Here is a 19075-nt window from a genome sequence, read left to right as displayed (position 1 = left end):
CTCGCCTCTCTCCTCGCGCTGCTGGGGTGTCTAAGAAGCACCCTCCACATTACACTCGGTTCGCGAGAGGCACGAAATCCAAAGCAAATTCTCACTGTTTAAGATTCTGAAAATCCCCCATTAACTGCACTACAGTTTCACGTCCGGAAATCAATAGTTTCTTCCGAAAGTGTGAATTTTTTTCTTCCAGACCCTCAGATTTCACCTGTTATCTCGTTTACTCGGGGAATTCTTAAACCGACTCTTTAACCTCCAGGCTCCACTGTCTCATATAGAAATCCCTTGCATTGATCAGCATTCCCACAATGCCTCCTATACCGCTGCTCACATAGTCGCAGCTTTAGACACGTCACCGTCATGATCAGCTTCCTCTTATATAACACAAAATCCCATCACAGTTTATCCGTCCATTTATTACCGGATGCCAGTGGACCATCCATGGGGAGGCTGCGCAACTACTCATGGCTTGCGAAAACTACTCTGTAGAAACAAACAGGCAAACCAGGATACCAGACTTTAGCCTTACATGGTCTTCAAAATGCACTTACATATTCAACCATCGAATTTCTTGCTTATTGGGCAGGAGACTCGATTGGGAGCTCATTATTTACATTTAAAGCCAATGAGTCAGATGCAGTCATACAAATAAGCATCTGGGATTAATATCCATTATGCAGCAGCTTACACACGTCGTAAATGTTACATTTTTACATTTCTAATTCCACAATTTTACTTCTTTGCAGTTTGTCTCAGTTGCATTCTGGACATCTTAGTTTGACAATTTTCACAAACGCAACTCCTGACACGTTTTACTCTGATAAGAGCGTACCAGTGATGGCAAGACAAATACTCCAAATTAACTTGGATGCTGCATTTGACAATGGTTATTGCCAAGATATCTGGCTCTGTACATGTATGTTGATTTTAGTAGTCTCTTAGGCTCAACTCATGGCGATAACACCTTTTAGCAAATCTAAAAAGAGACAGAACTCATTGTGACTCATTTAATGGTCACGCGATGAGAAACAACTTTTTCTAACTTTCTCAAATAATAAACTTTTGTGTATAGTCATACCCATGTAGTGACCTATAAGGAAATTAGATGAACCCCATTCTTTAGCCTTGCACAATTTGATGGATTAGACTTAGACTAGTTAAAGTGTTTCCTCTCAGAAGCAGCAGAACGATCTTTCATTGTGTATTGCTGCTCCGTGAAGTAAGCGGCAGCGCTACCTTTACTTGTAACAACTAATGCTGTCCTTCTCAGCAGCACACAGCAGTGCTATCTCCGCGTGTGGCATCTGGCGCCGCAAGACGGGCTGTTCTGTAGTGTACACTATGTAAATTAACTCACTCACTCACTTATGTTATTTGTAAAACATGGAATGCCTTGGATGTTTGTACAGGATTTGCACCTATATAACAACCAATCGCTATTTATATCTTATTCTCTCTGATTTTCATTTGCACTTTTTCACTCTACTTTTTTCTCGTTATCACCCGTTTTACAGTACAATACTTTGTTCCCACTTTATTATCAGCAGGAAACTGCACATTACATAGCACATCAAGCTGCATAGAAAGTTTTTTTTTTATGTGGTCTTGTGATCATGAGTTTAGGCGTCTCTGAGATTTTAATTGCCATAGAGGTGACGCAGTAACGTGTGGATACTGGAGGTTGGTAGTTGTATTGCGAGTCTTGGTAACACGAGAGCACCAGCAGTGAATTATCAATAAAGTTTCATTTTAAACAGCGTTCTCTTTAAACCGCATACTTCACGACGCACGTACGTCCACCAGCGGTCTCGGGGATTCCTTGGAATCAACGTCTATCAGAGCTAGTCACTGGTGAGTTATTAGCGCTGAAACCTCATGTTACTGTTTTATTTTGTAAAAATCAACTGTTCGTTTAGGGGCTTACGCTTAACAAAGGCTTCATTTTGTTTAGAATTGGAGTGCCCATTCGTTTCCTCCTTGTAAGATAAACCGCTTTTCATACAGTTCACGTGGGGTTGGTCACAGGGACTCTTCTGCGTTTCCACGTTTACTTACTCAAGTCTTTATTATCACACATAATTTGCGTCTACATTCTCAAACCTTGGAGGTAAGCCCAGCACTCAGGATTGGGTGTATACTAAGTGTTAAAAGGACACATTGAATTTATCGTATTTGATTTTGCCTTTGTTTACAGATATGTGTGAACTTTAGCAAATTCTAGGTATGTTACGGCAGTTGTCGGTGACAACACGTGGTATATGCATCTATATTTGGTTATTGTGGGTGGCTCTGTGTGAATGACTCTGTGTGGGTGGCTCTGTGTGAATGAATCTGTGTGGGTGGCTCTGTATGTGTGTGTGCGTGGCTCTGTGTGTTTGTGCGTGGCTCTGTCTGTGTGTGTGTGCGTGGCTCTGTGTGTGTGTGTGGTTCTGTGTGTGTGCGTGGCTCTGTCTGTGTGTGTGCGTGGCTCTGTCTGTGTGTGTGCGTGGCTCTGTGTCTGTGTGTGCATGTGTGTGCGCAGCTCTGTGTCCGCGAATACTCTCTACTACTCTCTAATGCTCACCTATTGCCATTGTAAATGACAATACCATTTATTTATGTTTTTTAAAAAAATGAAAAAAAGTCATGAGCAATGCCAATAGCTCTACCTTTAATACTGCCGAGACCATTGCATTGTAAATGTTTGTTTTCTTTTTTTTTGCAGTCTCGCAACAGACAGCTTCTGCTGTCTGATGCAGGCAATACTGTATTTCATACTGTGCCATCCCCTTTCTCCTTTCCTATCGGATAGCTGTTACATTCCTGTGCTTGTGTTTTGTTTCTTCTTTATCTCTACTGTGTTTTTCCCTCCTTGAGCATTGCTGTGTAAGTTTTATTGTTTCAACTCTATTTGAGTGTATGTCTTTTTTCAGGGCATGTTTGCACTTTGCAATTTATTCTCACACCTCTGCCTGGGCCTTCCTTCCTGACCTCTCTATGCTCATTAGTGCACCAGATGCTACTCTTTCTGATTCATTAAATGCCCCACGCACTCCCATGCTCTGCTACTGCATGCAGCTATTTTAAGAGCCCAGAAAACCATGAAACACAATTTTCTATACTTTTGAAATATCTGCCACACTGCATGATACAAGGAGCATTGTCGTCAAACTACGCCAACTTGTGTGATGGCGCATGTTGGGTCATGCCATATAGCATATATCGTGAAAATACAGAACGCAATGTTTTCATTGCTTTCTAAGCTTTTCACATAGCCACTCAGGCGTTGGTAAAAGTTAATTACATAGATTGCTGAACTTTGGTAAGCAAGATTCATTCCCATTGCCAATGCTGGTTTATTATTTTTAGTTTACTGCTAGAAGGGGCAATACGTAATGAGTGGCATCAGTGTTTGAACGTCACTGATAACAGGGTCTACTTTTCTGGCATATGTAAACCTTGATGTACCCAGAAGAGCAAAATTCACTGTTATGAACCGGGTTGTGTAAAATGGTGTGTGGGCTAGGAGAAGTGTAACCATATGGCTTTGGGAATTGTAACATGAATTGTGAGTTTTCTACTTTTCGCAGGCCAGGCAATGCCGTATCTGAAAGAACACCTCCAACGTTCTCCTCACCGCTGAGCCACCGGCCACAGCAGGAGTGAACCTCCAGTGTAATATACTGAAACACCTCATTAACAAGCATTGGCATAACCAATAGATCTCGCTTTTGGGACCTTATAAGTATTTAGTTATGCAGCACAATACCCTTGGTGCAACAACATTAACTGTTGCATGGTTAAACACTTATAAGGTCCCAAAGGCGAGACCTATTGGCTATGCCAATGCTTGTTTTATAGTGGAGTAAGCAAGAATTCAAGTCCCTGATTTAAAAGAAAACCTGGCTGGTGCAGCTAGGCACGCCTGGACCGGGGAATCTTTGCAGGGCTATATAGAAATACGGGCACTTGGCAACTATGTGGAAGCTTTCATTGCCTTAAGGTGTATTGCGTTCATGGTATATCATGCTTGCTTGTTAAATCATTCCTTTTTGTTACATTATGGTTGGCTGTTACATCATCCCCTATGCTTAAGCCTTATAGTGCGGAGTCACATTGTCGTTTTTTTGCCCTCCTATTATCAATTAAGAACAATTAAAGATCATAGTCCCCTGTAGGCTGCTATTGCTGTTGGGACTTAATCATAGGACAAGCTTTGAGTGCTAATATACAACATTTTCTGTTATATATAACATTGAAAGAATTAGATTTTTAAAGATGTTGTCCGATGGAAAAAAATAACTGTTTTCTTAACAACTGTTTACTCCCAGTCCCTGGATAGTGGGACACAAACCACCAAACGACAATCCCTTCACCTACCAGCATTTTAATCTCTCTTGATCCCAAGGACCTTTCTCCCCCCACCCCTATTGTTAGGCTCTCCCATCCAAGTTCATATTATACGAAAATGTACAATCAGTATTTATAACACATCAGTTTTGCTTCCACCATATATGTAACGTGGCCTTTAATTTTCAACCCAGAGATCGGTTTACATATATATTGTGTGATGTCAGTAAAAACAATATTTTACTAGTGCTGCCTCGGTATTTGTGTGTGTAGGTGGATCTTATGTTTGATATATCAGTGCCTCGTTGACCACATTTGGGCAGCATTTTATAAGTGCAGAACCTGTTTTTAGGTGCATATTAGACCAAACGAATACATGTTATAAAAATGTGCTCTCATGAGTACCTGGCAGAGCCAAATCGGAAATTTCTTTCACATAAAATACATAATTAGATCATTAGGTCATTGCTGAGTTTATAGGCCCATACATTCATGTCCCAACCCTTAAGGGCCAAATTGCAAGTGGGCTGTAAAATAGGTCTATCATTTGTGGGGAATAACATGGTTATCGGCGTTGTGCACCAGCACACTATGTTACTCTGAAATGTAGGAAGTTCAGATAGAACAAGGCATTCAGACGTTTAGCTGTCAGTAAATTCCAGGCAAGTGTTGGTGAACCTTTTAAAGGCGGTATGCTGATTACATTTTTTTTTAAGTTTAAAAAACCTATTCGATTCTTCTAGCACTGGGATTTGTTTTTAATTCATATGTTACAATTTGGAAATTATGAGCCACTACTGCCAAAATATATGTTGCATAATTACCCTTTTATGTCTCCTGAAGCATAACTGTATTTTCAACTGCTGCATAATATCATTGGCACTGTGTATAATAACCAAGTGAGCCAAGAGAGATCTATCTAGGTGAAATGCTACTGCAAGGGATTCATTTTTATAGCCAAAAATCTAGTAAAAATCTTTGTTGATCGTTTTATTTGATGCGTTGTTATTCGGTTGAGCCTATTTTCTAAAATATTGGCATAGATCTAAACGTCGCAACTGATCATCATTAAATATCTGTACGATTTATAAATTGTAGGCTTTGATTCTGTAACTTGTTTTGTGATGGACTCTTCTTAATTACATTTCCCCTAAATCTTCCTGAATCGTCAGGCCCCTACATTAATTCTTTGTTAATGCTTTAAAAAAGTTCCCAATGGTTGACTAAAATATTTATTATCTCATGGTTTTATTAATCTCACTTTATCAACACCAACATGTCAAAGGCAGTAAGGAAATTAGGCATTTGAACTTCAGTTTGGCCTTACACTAGAATTTGAATTTTGCCGACTCGGCCGTCCCACACAGCTGCGCACATTGTGCCAGCAGGCCCTAACGTGCTACATCAAACAGTTGTATATTACGAGAGTAAAGCATTCTACTTGAATATATCATTATCCACAGCTTCGGACTTTTAGCGACATCCATATGTCAAAGGCCATAAGGCAATTAGGCACGACATAACACTGGAACTTCAGCTTGGCCTTACCCTTGTTCATGGATTTTGAGGTTAGGGTAAAAGCTGAGCTGCCGCCATCTTAGATATATGTGGAGGAGCATGTCCAGTCTGTGGCTAAGGGGCTGGAAAGCCATCCCGCTCTCTCCCATCACAGATGCTCACTGTCGTGGCTTTTGACACAGGGTTTTGATCTTTGTGTATCCAGTTTGGCGAGACATCTAACCAGGGCTGGGTCTAGCAGTGAGCAATGCAATCTGCAACCAAGATCCTCTTCTTCCTCATCCTGATTGGCACTGAGATTACTCAAGTAGGTCTGTCGACAGCATCTCTTGGAGAGTCTGTCTATGTTATCCGGCAAGGGTTGATGGTTCAAGTTGGTGGTGGTGAAGGTTATATAGAGCTGTTCTGCTGCTTCTAGGCGCGGCAATCGATATCAGTAGAATGTAATGACATAAAGGAATGGGGATTGATTAAGTGCTGCAACACTTCCTGTAGGTGCTGTATGAAACATACTCACAAACAATGAGTGAACATCATGGATTTGGGTGGCACTGTGAAGCCAATACTCCTTGTTGTGAGAAAGCAAGCATAATGAGTGGACAAGGTGTGTCAAAGTTTATGTAGCGCTGCACTGTTGCCTCTGTGTGCTGTAAGAAAGAGCAGCAAATGAGTCTATATGATTAAGCGGGAGGTTTGTTTAGCGCTTCAGTGCTAATATGAGGCACTGTGACACATGGGAGAGGAGAATGATAGACCATACTATTTCTGTATGGCAAGAATACATGCCTTTCAATGTCCTATTCCTTTTCTGTGTGTCTTGTCTAAACTGGTTACTACTACTGGTAGGCTTTCACAATTACCGGTCAATCCTTTCATACTATGTAACACACCGTACTTATGGCTAATTTCTCTCATAGGCTGTCCTACCTCGTCCTGAAGAAGACCCAACGTGACTTCAATTGAATCACGCACTTTCTTGGGTCGAAACGTCGGCGTGCCTACACAATCTTTCCCCATTCTCTACACTTCATGTAAGAGCAGAACCATATATGGATTGGAGATTGAATGGAATAGGGATTGATGTCCACTGAATGAACATTTTATATACATTTTGTACAGCACTGTATATATGTTATTCACCCAAAGCACTTTGTCACTTCTAGATCACCTTATCACTGATTAGCTTATTGTTTGCGTTGCCCTTTTTTAAAAAGAAAAATGGTTGCTTTTTGTGACAGCCTGACTAAGATATAACCCTAATTGTATACCAGAAAGATGAATTAATTTGCGAATACAATTGATATTGATTACATCAATCTAGGTGTGTTTACCTTTTTTCTACTATTTATAAATTCTGTTAAAGTAATTATCTAACTCCCAACATAACCTACCTTACCTTTGATTTCAGATACCCAGGTTCTGAGGGTCACTGGGTAACCCAATTATACTTAATGTATCTTCTAAACTGGTATGCAGAGCTCTGCTGCCGTCTCTTCCAAGTCTCAGCTCGAGAAACACTGTTAATGAACAGAACTTACCAATACAAGATGGGTGTGTGGGAACATAACGTGGTGCCCACAGCCATCTCTAGGGTGTGATCCAAAGGGCACATTGTGATTTGAATTGTTGTAGCTGCGAGTTGTTAACCTCTTGGCTTCATAGACACTTCCCCAGTCACTGCCTGCACGTAATGGGGGGGAGGGAGGGGGGGAGAGAACTCCAGGGAATCTCACAGATTTTTTATGTAACTCCGCAAAATTCCACAGAGTAAAACTCTGCGAGTTCCTCCCACCACTAATAATTATTTGACTAGGTGGTTTCACAAAAAGTGGCAAAGATAGTCCTGAACTAGTTATAAAAGAAGGGAGAGGTAAATTCTTGGTAATTTGCAACCCTCCATTGTTTAGAATAGCTAAAGGTCACGTTACCTGGTGCACAAGGTAAGATGCCTTTTTTTGGGTGGAATTCCCCTGGGGTGACAAGAATGTTATTTGTAGAGCAGTCATCTCACTGACACCTTAATGTCAAAATGAAATATTGGAGATTGCTTCTTACCTTTGCTGTGTGACGGAATGCTGGACATGTATGCATTTAATGCACATACACCTGTAGGGGAACTCCAGGCATGTTATTCTGAAAAAGAAGGTCTGTAATATTGTACCCACAATGGCAATTTACATCACTTTTGGTTTAGCTCCTCTGGACTTTAAAGCACTTTTATTGTTTTAAATTGTGATTAGTTCAAGAGGGTAAGTACCTCGCGTAATAATCACAGTCCTTGTCATGGTGAACCACCAAAGTCATTAAATAAAACTGACCTCTCACGTGGCACTGATGAGGAGGGGAGGGCAAGGGGTATGGTTTACTCCCTCTGTGATGCACTTGTATTCCTCCACATTATGCTCTGCTCAGAATCCCCATCACCTGAGGTCTTCCTGGCACTGTAATATCTACTATCTCATCCCCAGCAAAGGCCAGCACCAAGCCGCGGCCCCTTGACTGCCCACTCCCAAATCCCATCCTTGTACTCTTACTTAGGTGGGGATGATGAAACTTACCTGTAACAGAATGTTCCATCAACAAATTATCCTGTGGCAGGAAATTGGTCCAGGCAGTGAGCCAGGCGGCGTTACTTTTCTCCAGTCCTAATCAGAAAACCTTTTCTGTCTTCGCTGATGCAGATTCAATTACTCATCACACCGCTGCATCAGTGAAGGTTTTCCTTCTGCTCTGCACTAGACTTTTGCAACATGCCCGAGTGCTACCTTGATGTGTATTATCCTTTCATATTGGTACGAAGTTCACATATCTACATCTCCTGCTACTAAAGTTGAATGCATATACTTAAATGACTCTTTAAATAGTCGTAACCTATGTAAGCAAGAGCAACTAAGGGTTTTATTAAGTTTGAATAGTATGAATATGATTGTAACCTAGTAGGTAACAGCAGGTATTTAAGCATATGAATATTTGATAATGTTGAATTAAAAGGATGAAATTGATTATAAAGATGGTTAGTAACACATTTTAGCATTACTTATAGATTATTTTGGGCAACATGGTTTTATATAGCTGTTGATTATAATGAATGAATGATCTTTAACACTTAGGACATTTGTATTTTACTGTGTATGATTCGATAGGACTGGGTTGCATAGGATCAAGATTTTATGATTATCAAGGTGCATTGAAGAACAATGTGTGTCCATACAGGCCAAGGGTATGTAATTATAAATACTGTAAGGGATTAAAGAGTGTGAGCCATTAACTAAATCTCAATCTTAGTATAACCTGGGTAGGGAGCGCATAATCTCATTGAACTGTTCACAAAATGTGTCACACACAATTGTCTAATCCAAATTATGGGACGAGCGTGCAAAAATCAGAACAGAAGCATCATCCGCAGGGGTAAGCTAGGTATAAAGTGTACCCTTGATAAATATTTTTAACAAGCACGATCCGTGGTCAATAGCGACAATTCCAAAGAAGAAAATAAATTACAATCCCACAGTCAAGCTTTCTGAAAAGTACCTTCTCTCTCTTCCTCACAGACATAGAATAGCCTGGCGATTCTAGCACAAATAAGCCGTACCTATTCTAGATATCTAAATTTCAATGCACCCAAACTTTAACGTTCAGCTTCAAATATATCAGATTTCAGACTCGATCAAGAGGAAGGCAAAGCCCCAGTCACTGAGGAAAGGAGAGAGAGAAGGAAGGTTTTTTTGGGCATTTCTGCTTTTCCTCACTATGATGGTAGCTGTTCTCTTTTTTGATACATTGTTTTCAGCCAGTTTGCTACAGTGTTGCTTAGCAGATGCTAGTGACAAATTAAACTCTAAGCAATTTCTTTAGTACAGCAAAGAAAAGATGACAGGCAGGACACCTCACAGAATACACGTGTTTATCAGGCCATCATTGTAGTCTTTTAATGACCTATAGTTATTTGCCCAGATGGATTTACAAAATGTGACAAAGATTATCCTGTACTTGTTACACAATCAGGAAGAGGTAAGTACTTGCTAATTTACAGCCCTCTATATTTTAAAACGCTAAAGGTCACGTCACCTGTTGCACACGCTAAGATGTATTTTTGGGTAGAATTCCCCTGGGGTGACATATGTTTTTTTTAGACCAGTCATGTCACGGACCTACTGTCAAATTACAGTTCTGGAGATCACTTGTTACTTTGATGTGCGAGGGGAAGCTTGGCACGTGCATTGAATGCACATACACTTGTAGGGGGAACTCCAGGGATGTTATTTTGAAAATGAAAGTGTGTAAAACCGCAACCACAATGGTGATTTTCATCACTTTCAGTTTTCCTCCACTGGGCTTTGAAGCACTTCAAAAGTGCTTATTGTAAGAAATTAGGATATTAGCTAAGGAGTGTTAGTACTCAACTCAAGTGATATTCACAATCCTTGTCAAGGTGAACCACTAAAGCCATTAAATATACTTGACCTCAACACCCTGGTAGCTATGGCATAAACCAGACCAGCTTAACTTTGATGCAATGTGTGAAGACAGTAATAAAGTTGAAATGCAAAACAAGGAAAATCGCAAAACAAATCCGAAGCATAGTAAAGTGTGAAAAGCAAAATTACATCAACATGCCAAAAATCCCATAAATGGAACCGAAGTATAATTTGTTTTTTTAAGTTTTAAGTAGAAATAACGCCAAGAAGCACAAAGTGCCAATGAGTCAGTGTAATAGGTGACAGGGCCTAAGTGCAATTTGACTCTTACCGTGAAGGAACATGGGTTGGATATACTAACCAGGTTTGGCTTGGTAAAAGATTTTAATTTCTGATTTTAGTCCTTACATCCCAATCCACCAGAGGGCTACACATTTACAGCTCCCTAGGGCCCATGGGGAAGTGCTAAGAGACTCACATGGTGTTAGGCAGAGGCCTACAGTATGTTTCAGCCAAGGTAAAGATGCCACTAGCAAACTTGGCAGGAGCAGAAAAAGACCTCTTGTACCTTGTATGCTCCCTGTAGCTTTAACACGAGTCAGCCTTATGACCCTTGGAATCTGCTTCTTTGTACTGTGTACAAGAGAGAGCCGGTCCAGTTCTCAAGGGCTCTTCTCAGGTTGCAGACCTTTTCTCATCTTCCTCAAGTCCAGAAATGTTCTGAAGTGGGTGCCTAGAGATGCCAGATTTATGCCTGCCACACACTTGTGGGTAGAAATAACCCCTGGGGACACCTTAACCAAAGTGATGCGGTTCTTGGGGCTAATCCTACCCACTTTGGGCATTTTTAAGACGGCCAAAGACTTAGGCCACACTAAACTACGTCTCTGACGGCTGGAAGTGTGCGTGAGGAGTGTACTATGGTCATCCTAGTGTTCTTCCACATCTGACACTAAAATCCAGTTTTAGACTGCCCCATATATACCCAACAAAGTCAGGAACAGTCTGGTAGAACAAAGTTGAGCTTTCAGCAACTAGACAGTAGATACACATAAATTGTTTTGGCATTCTGTTTCCCCCGCTTTGCAGTGTGCACCAAATGTCATATGGAAATGCCCAGCAGGCCTGGCAAAAACGTCACCGGGATGGAGGACGGTCTGGCTGGGAGGTCAAAAGAAGGATGAAGGCCTGGGAGTTAGCTACATCTGTTTGTTGCTTGAAGTTAATAAAGTCCTTTGGCCCAGCACACAGGCCATCCATCCTGTCAGGGGCGCAACAACACCTCCCCACACCCAAGGCCTTTTGTTCCCGTCCTGTGACAGGTTGACACATTACTCACGCCTATTCAAATGCTAATATATGACTGACAGACACTGGGGAGCAAAATGCAGATTCAGCTTCCAGGGACTTCACACAGGGCGAAGGTAGCTTTCTAAAAGTTACTTTTCCATAATATCTAGAAAGAAATCTGATTTCAACATTGAATTAGATTTTTTATATCTATTATTTTTCTAGCTTGTTCCATTCCTAAAATACATTATTGGTATTTATTATTGCATTCCAGTACTTTCCTGTGAAACAGCCAACTCTACTACAGTGAAAATAAATGTGAGTGACTAGAAACCAAGAGGAAGGCCCTACCCGAATGAGTAAATGCCCGCTCCAACAGCATCAAAGAAATACTCACAATTGTCAAGGATTTCACCACACCAACAGCAGCTGTGGAAAAATCATCCCAACTCAATTCCTGTGAAATTACCTTTCAAACTTCTTCTACAACAAGGTCACAACCATATACAGCAACTTTGCCCTACAACCAGAGTTCTTAAGTCATACCAGAAGTCTCCCGATGACAAACAAAGAAAACACAATAACCACCTGGGGCACCATCACCACAGTGAAAACCACAGCATTCATAAAGATCATACACTCTAGGTCTCCCTCGGACTCTTGGTCCCATCACGTCATCATAGAAGGAGTGACCCCATCAGAGAGGCCCTCAACCCCATCCTCAACACCTCCATCAGCACAACGACGTTTCTGGAAACATGGAAACATGCAACCATCAACACTGATGGAGATCTGGGCCCTTTGACAAGTTCTTCTTTGGTTGATAAATCTTTGTTGTAGCTTGAGGGAGTTCAACATCAGTTACACATTTTATTAACAGTGTAACACATTAGGTCACACAATAAAACTAGGGCAAATAAAAAACATTTATTTGGTTTATGAAAGACTCAGAATCAAACTGGTATAAATGAGTCTCAAAAGCATATTGTAGAAATATAAAATTACCAAAATGATTCTGAATCTCCTAAAGAAATTCAGTCTAAACAGCATGAAACATGCCTAGAACACAGTTGCAGCGATACAGAACATGAGAAACAAAATGTGCAAATTAAATTGGAGATTTCAGTCCTCCTGTCTAATCATGAGTAAACTCATGGAAATCTAATTATTCTTTGCTACTCTATGATAGTGAGGGAAATTCTCGTTAGTCAGAGAATTAAAGAAAGGTGTTAGCAAACCAAAAACTTCAGTACAAATACCCCAGTTAGAAAGACATCCAGAATACAGCCACACTCCGAGATATAACTGAGAGGTCGGCACCTCAGGACAGTCTTACTCTGACTAACAAAGTAATACCAATTAACACACAATGTTCGAAGAAATCGTTTTACTTGGCTCCCGTACTTTTCCATCTCCACAATAAATTCCTTTTCTGCTCCCACCAGCTCCCTCAGAACATCAGTCTTTTGTGAGCACCTCCTTTCTGCAACTCCGTCCACTTTAACATATTTTCTCTTGCCAATGGAACCCTCTCGTACCATGCTATCACTAGAACAAATAATGGCTCTTTCACTAGCTAACTAAGCTTGGTTCACCTGCAAAGAGAAGGAAAAATAAATGCAAACAGACACTTTCACAAGGTTAATCATTGAAATCCCAAAAGCTTAACGGTTTTAAACATGTTATCCTAATAAAATAGACAAAGCACAACAAAATTATGAATATATGTGCACATGTGGCCGCAACATGTATACTGCAATATGCTTATACTTTATATGAACACATCATGGTTACAAGGATATCGTATATGTATTATGACCATATACTAAATCATTCAGAATTATAAGTGAAACTACAGAATTCATATGAAGTCTCTAAATATTGCATGATGCATTTTCTCTAACCCATTACAAAAATGTTATCACACCTCCTTTCAATCTAAGCCTATTGAAGTTTTAATATCAGAAAGCCAGGTACTCCTACATCAGTATTCACATGGACAGATCAATAAAAACACATCACAAATACACTTTTATATATTTTATGCACCATTTCTCGCTTTTACTTATTTTATGCACCATTTCTCGATTGCTAGCGTTGCATCACACAGCTAAAGAAGAGTAAAATCAAAATATTTGTGGCCTAGTCAGATGCACAATGGTGGAGCCAAAATTACGATTTTCCAACACCCTCATAAAGAATCCCTCAGCTGACCCTACAAAAGTTCATCAACTACTGACTGATATCTATCCTCCCTTGTCCGTCCACGATCTTTGAAAAAGCCATCATCAAGTGCCTCTCCAACCACATCACTAATCATATGCTTCTCTATGCCATACTATCAGGATTTAGACCAAACCAAACCACTGAAACCATCCTTATAATTACAAGGACAAAAACGCAGCCCTCGTCCTCCTAGGCCTGTCTGCAGCCTTCAAGACGTCTCCCACCCCATTCTGATCCGACGACTCAATGAAGCAGGGATTAAGAGAAATGCCGCCGGATGGATCTGCACCTTCCCCACCAGAAGAACCCAATCTGTCAACATGCCATCCTACTCCTCTAAAGCAAAGGAACTCCTTTGCGGACACTGGCAGGGCTCCTCGCGCAGCCCAACGCTCTTCAACATACGCATGGCTCCACTGGCGGACGTCATCTAGACTCACAGTATAAACATTCTCTCATATACAGATGACGCACAAATGATGCTGTCCTGCTTGGACAAAACACCCAGTACTAGGAACAAGTTCACTGCAGGCATGATTGAAGTGGCCACATGGATGAAGTACAACTGCCTCAAATTGAACACGGACAAGAGTGAAGTGGTGCCATTCAGGAAAAGATGTCTCGCCATGCGACTCCACATGGTGGCATATCTCTGTCCTGAACTAGCTCACAAGAAGACTTCAGACCATCCAGAATACAGTAGCCAGATTTGTCCTCCGCCTCCCTTGCTGAGCCCACAACATACCACCCTTAAGGAACTCACAAGCACCCGCACTTCAAACTCCTCAACCACATCTACAAACACGCCACAATACAGACCCTGTCAACCTAAACAGCTGCATTAATTTCCACCAAACTTTCAGACACCTCTGCTGTACTGGACTCGCACTAACACATACCTCACACATACACAAAAGCAGATCGGAGAGTTGCACTTCTCATTCCTAGGTCCTAAAGCCTGGGCCGACGTCTCTCAACACATCTGAGCCACCTCCTCCTTTCTTGAATTCTGCAAGAAGTTGAAGAAATGGCTCTTTGAGTAAGCCCCCCATGGCGGGCTTCACACACCTACCACAAGTACCTGGATATCCTTGTGGGGGATTAGTGTGCTATAAACATACATAACAGTCACTGTAAGGATATGTGGAACATTAAAAGTTTACATATCCTACTTTTGAATACTATGCACCCTGACATATGGACACTGATGCCTGGTGACTTATTAGTATTTAAAAGGAACGTTTGAGACTCAATAAGAGGTTTTTTTTGACAGGTAGTATTGGCAGTTTGAAAATTGCTCTGAAAGGCTACAATGGTAGGCCTGTGGCCAGGTTTGCACCTTAAGGTACCTGCCACTCGTGCAAGGATTAACAGAATCTCCCATTAACCCATAAGGGATTAAGCTCTGCCCCCAAACGGAGGCGACAGGAAGAAGGTGGCCCTGATAGGGGGCCTCCAGAGTCACTTTCCGACAGCATTTCCATATCAGAAAGCCCGACATGGAAAGCCTGTCGGAAACCAACATCATAATCCCGTAAATGCCATCCTTCAGGATTACGATGAGGCCTTCCACTGGCCGTCAGGCTCCTTGAGCTCATCGAAATCCATCTGGAATGAACAGGTGGTTTCACTTTCGACTGCTGGCATTGTACTGCGGCGGTCGAAAGTGGAACTGAAGATGTCTGGATTCTGAGGCTTACCAACCAACATCAAAATATGGCCCTTAGTCTTACCTGAAAATAATGCTTTTGCCAATTTCTGTGATCTAATAAATTCACTGGGCATTAGTGGTCAATACAGCCTAATAAGTTGCATATAGGATATCTAGTTCTCGTAACCAACCAACATGTACAGGAGTTTTGTTGCCCTGCCAAACATCCCCATCTATGTAACAGCAGCCTGAATCTTCTTCCAACTGTTGCCGGATCAATAAAGTGAAAAAGTCATGAATTATATAGTGTTTCTTCCATTTTTGTAGCTGAAAATAGTGTTCAAAGATGTCTGCATCATAACCAGAATTTCCAACAACTTTAAAATCTACCCAATCTGTGTATCTGGGAGCTTCTAAACACAGAGGAGATCTGGGACCTTCTCTAGCGCTAACATATTTGCCAAGTAGATATTATCAAAATGGGAGCTGGCGTAAGATGAGGCTAACCCTGCAATCTGGATAGTAAATGCTTCCTAATAACAAATCCTAATGAATCCTAAAATGTGATAATTAAAGCCCACCTTCTTTCGTCTGTCAAGGATAGAATCGAATGCTCGAGGCTAATAAGTGGATGATGCCTGCCCAATTCAATTTCAACATCATGAGAAACGAATCCAGAAGAAAACTTAGGAGTTTTACCATAGTTGACCCATAGCATTGGTGGTAAAATTGTTGAGGATGCAACAAATGATAAAACTTCCATTTTATTTTTGTTACCTTTATAGCCCCACCATCCAACTCTGAAAAGAGATATGTTGCTTTGAACTTGGAGGCAATAATAGAAAACTCTGGTATCAGGAACATCACCACATCTACATTATATAGATTAATAAGTGAAGCGTCTTTAATTAAGGGCTCTATTTCTATGGATTTCTGAATATAAATATCCAGTGTTTGATTAAATAGGGCAATCAGCATACAAGACATTTGTCACCCCTGCCGTGTGTCACTAGTAATTGATGAACTAATATACATACCACTGCTGTGATTCAGTTGGTAATGTTTTTGACCAGAATTATGTAAACTTTATTAAATAGACTGATTGGGCAATACAACTGTGACTCAAATGTCTGCTAACTGAGTTTAGGAAAATTTACATATATATGCCCTTGAAATAAAAGACACTGTTTGCCACCAGTTATAATTAGATTATATGATGAAGTTAATTGAGGGTCAACTTTAGCTAAGAGGAGTTTATAAAATCCAGATTGCGGCCCATCTTCCTACGGTGCCTTACAACAAGGAAGTTGGCATTTATCTACATATGCCTTGACTTTTAAAAATGGACAGGCCAATTGACATGAGATACAGAATCTGATTGAGGTGAAAAGTGACGAGAAATTCATTTTATTCTTGCTTTTATTGGGCCAGAATAGTAAATATTATAGTAATGTTAACCTCTTGGTTGCTGAGGACCTTCTGGAACCGTCCTCGTCACCAGTGCTCAAATGCTGAGGACTTCTCCAGCACACCCTGGCACCAGAGGCAAGACATCTCTCCGAGGAGCGCACCAGAAGGATTTCCTTTTTGTGTTTTTAGCCTTAGCTGCTGGTGACATTACAGAGAAAAGGAAAGGAGCTGCTCAACTCATTTACTTTCACCTACATACATTGGTGCTCAAGGACATATCTCCGACCCTGAGCACCGATTTGAAGGGGGAGAGGTATAATTGGAAAGGTGAGAATTTCCCCTTTCCAGTGTCACCTTTCCCTAGTGGATCCTTGCTTTGGGATCAAGCAGGACAGCAAACCCAAGCAGAGATACGCCCACTAGACATCAGGAACTATTTATCAGTGGGGAGCATCCTGGGAATGGGCTATTGCTCCACCTTCTTCTCAGTCATAAAAGTCTTTCTACCCCCCGAGGCTGATAGGAGGTCATCACTTTCTATCTGCTCCGGGGGCAGAAAGGCAATTAGACACCTGTGAGTTTTTTGGGGATGTTGTGCTCCCCCAACAATAGGTGAGTGCTCCCCCAGTTGCAAAAGTCTTTTTGCCCCCTGGGGTAGATAGGAGATAGCTGCTTCCAATCTGCAGAAAGCCCACTAGACACCTAAGAGTATTTATTTTATGATGCAAAGGGGTAAGTGTGGCCCACCCAGACAACAGGCCAGACACCCATCCCGTCAAATATGGCAAAAGTCTTTCTGAAGACCCAGAAATCCTATAAGACACCAGGACGTTTTTTTCAAATTATTTTTAGGCGTCGGGGTGCTCTGCGCAGACATCGGGCCAAGCCCCCACTCTCAAAATTACCCTCACAGTGTTTCTGCCCTCCCGGAGCAGATAAGTCTTTACCTCCAATCCACCCCCCAGCAGGGCAGAAAGCCTAGTAAGCCCTAGACAGTTTTTTTATTTATTGCTGTGGGGGAAGGGGAGGCTTGGGTGATGCCCTGCCCGGACATAGAACTCACTGAAAAGGCCCACCCAAGCATCAGGCCAAGCCCCAACCCCAACAAATATACCAGTAGTCTTTCTGCCCTCTCTTGTGGGCAGATAGGAGGCCTTTACCTCCACTCGCCCACTAGACAACAATGAGATTTTGTTTTTATTGCTGTCAAGGGTGGGGACGGCCTATCTAGGCATGTTACCGAGCCCTTACCCTCCAAATTACCCTGACAGTCTTTCTGTCCCAGAGGACAGATAGGAGGTCTTTGCCTCCTAAACACATGGGGGGTATTATGAGTAAAGGGGGTATGGTGGCCCGCCCAGATATCGTGCCGAGCTTCAATCCCCAAAATTGCCCCAACAGTCTTTTTGTCCCCCTGGCTGACAAAGTGGGGGTCTTTACTTCCAGTATTCCCCCGGGTTGGGGAGAGAATGTCCACTAGACTCCAGGGAGTTTTTTTCTGTGCCTTGTAAAAAATGGGGTAGAGGGTGTTTACCCACAATCTGCCCAATGTGTTAGAAAAACTGTTGTACCCATGCTGGACTAGGGGCAAATCACAATGCATTGGGGAGCCACCCGCACTCCTTTTTATTTTTTCTGCCTATCTTTTCCCTATGACTAGTGCATTTTCTGTCTCTTGGAGGCCGATTTTGGGTAAATGTTCCCAGTCCACCCCCCAGGGAAGCAGAAAGGCTGATGCACCTATTTTGGGGTTGAGCACCTCGTGATGCCTGGGCGAGTTATTGCCCCATCCCATATTATTTATTTTGGGACCTATTTTTCCCTGTTGTCCAGTGGCCTTTGTGTCCCTGAAGGCATATACTGGGAAAACGCCCTCAATCCACCACCAGGTTGTCTGAAACACTGATGCACCTATTCTGGGGTAGGAGTACGATGTGATGCCTTGGTGAGTTTCCCCACTCCCTTACTTTTATTGTTAAGCCTATTTTTACCTAGTGTGCACTGGCCTCTTTATCCCCACGGAGCCAAATTATTGGAAAACACCCTTAATCCACCCATAGTTTATGGGACAAAACAAAAAGTTGTGGGGGTGGCTCATCCAGGTTTCGCGGCATGCTCCCACCCCAGAATAGATGCATAAGTCTTTGGCCCCCCCCTTGGAGTGCATTACGTGTATTTACCCAAAATGTGTCCTCTGAGACAGAAAAGTCACTAGACACAAAAGGGAAAAATAGGC

At 41.7% G+C, this 19075-nt stretch overlaps 1 protein-coding gene across 2 annotated transcripts in view; it reads left to right on the top strand.

Annotated features, from left to right (window-relative positions):
• Positions 1-19075, top strand: part of FGGY (FGGY carbohydrate kinase domain containing) — a 2115431-nt gene that overhangs the window by 13306 nt on the left and 2083050 nt on the right. Inside the window, exon 2 of one of the 2 annotated variants that reach the window (XM_078669881.1) lies at positions 6762-6875. The exons of the other annotated variant lie outside the window; for it this stretch is intronic. Within the exon in view, the coding sequence (XP_078526007.1) occupies positions 6874-6875 (2 nt within the window). The 5' untranslated portion in view covers positions 6762-6873. The remainder of the gene's footprint in view (positions 1-6761; positions 6876-19075) is intronic. 2 annotated transcript variants of the gene reach the window in all.

This window comes from Lissotriton helveticus, chromosome 1_2 (genome assembly GCF_964261635.1).
Source record: "Lissotriton helveticus chromosome 1_2, aLisHel1.1, whole genome shotgun sequence".
Classification (NCBI taxonomy): domain Eukaryota; kingdom Metazoa; phylum Chordata; class Amphibia; order Caudata; family Salamandridae; genus Lissotriton; species Lissotriton helveticus.
This window is presented reverse-complemented; position numbering and strand designations above follow the sequence as displayed.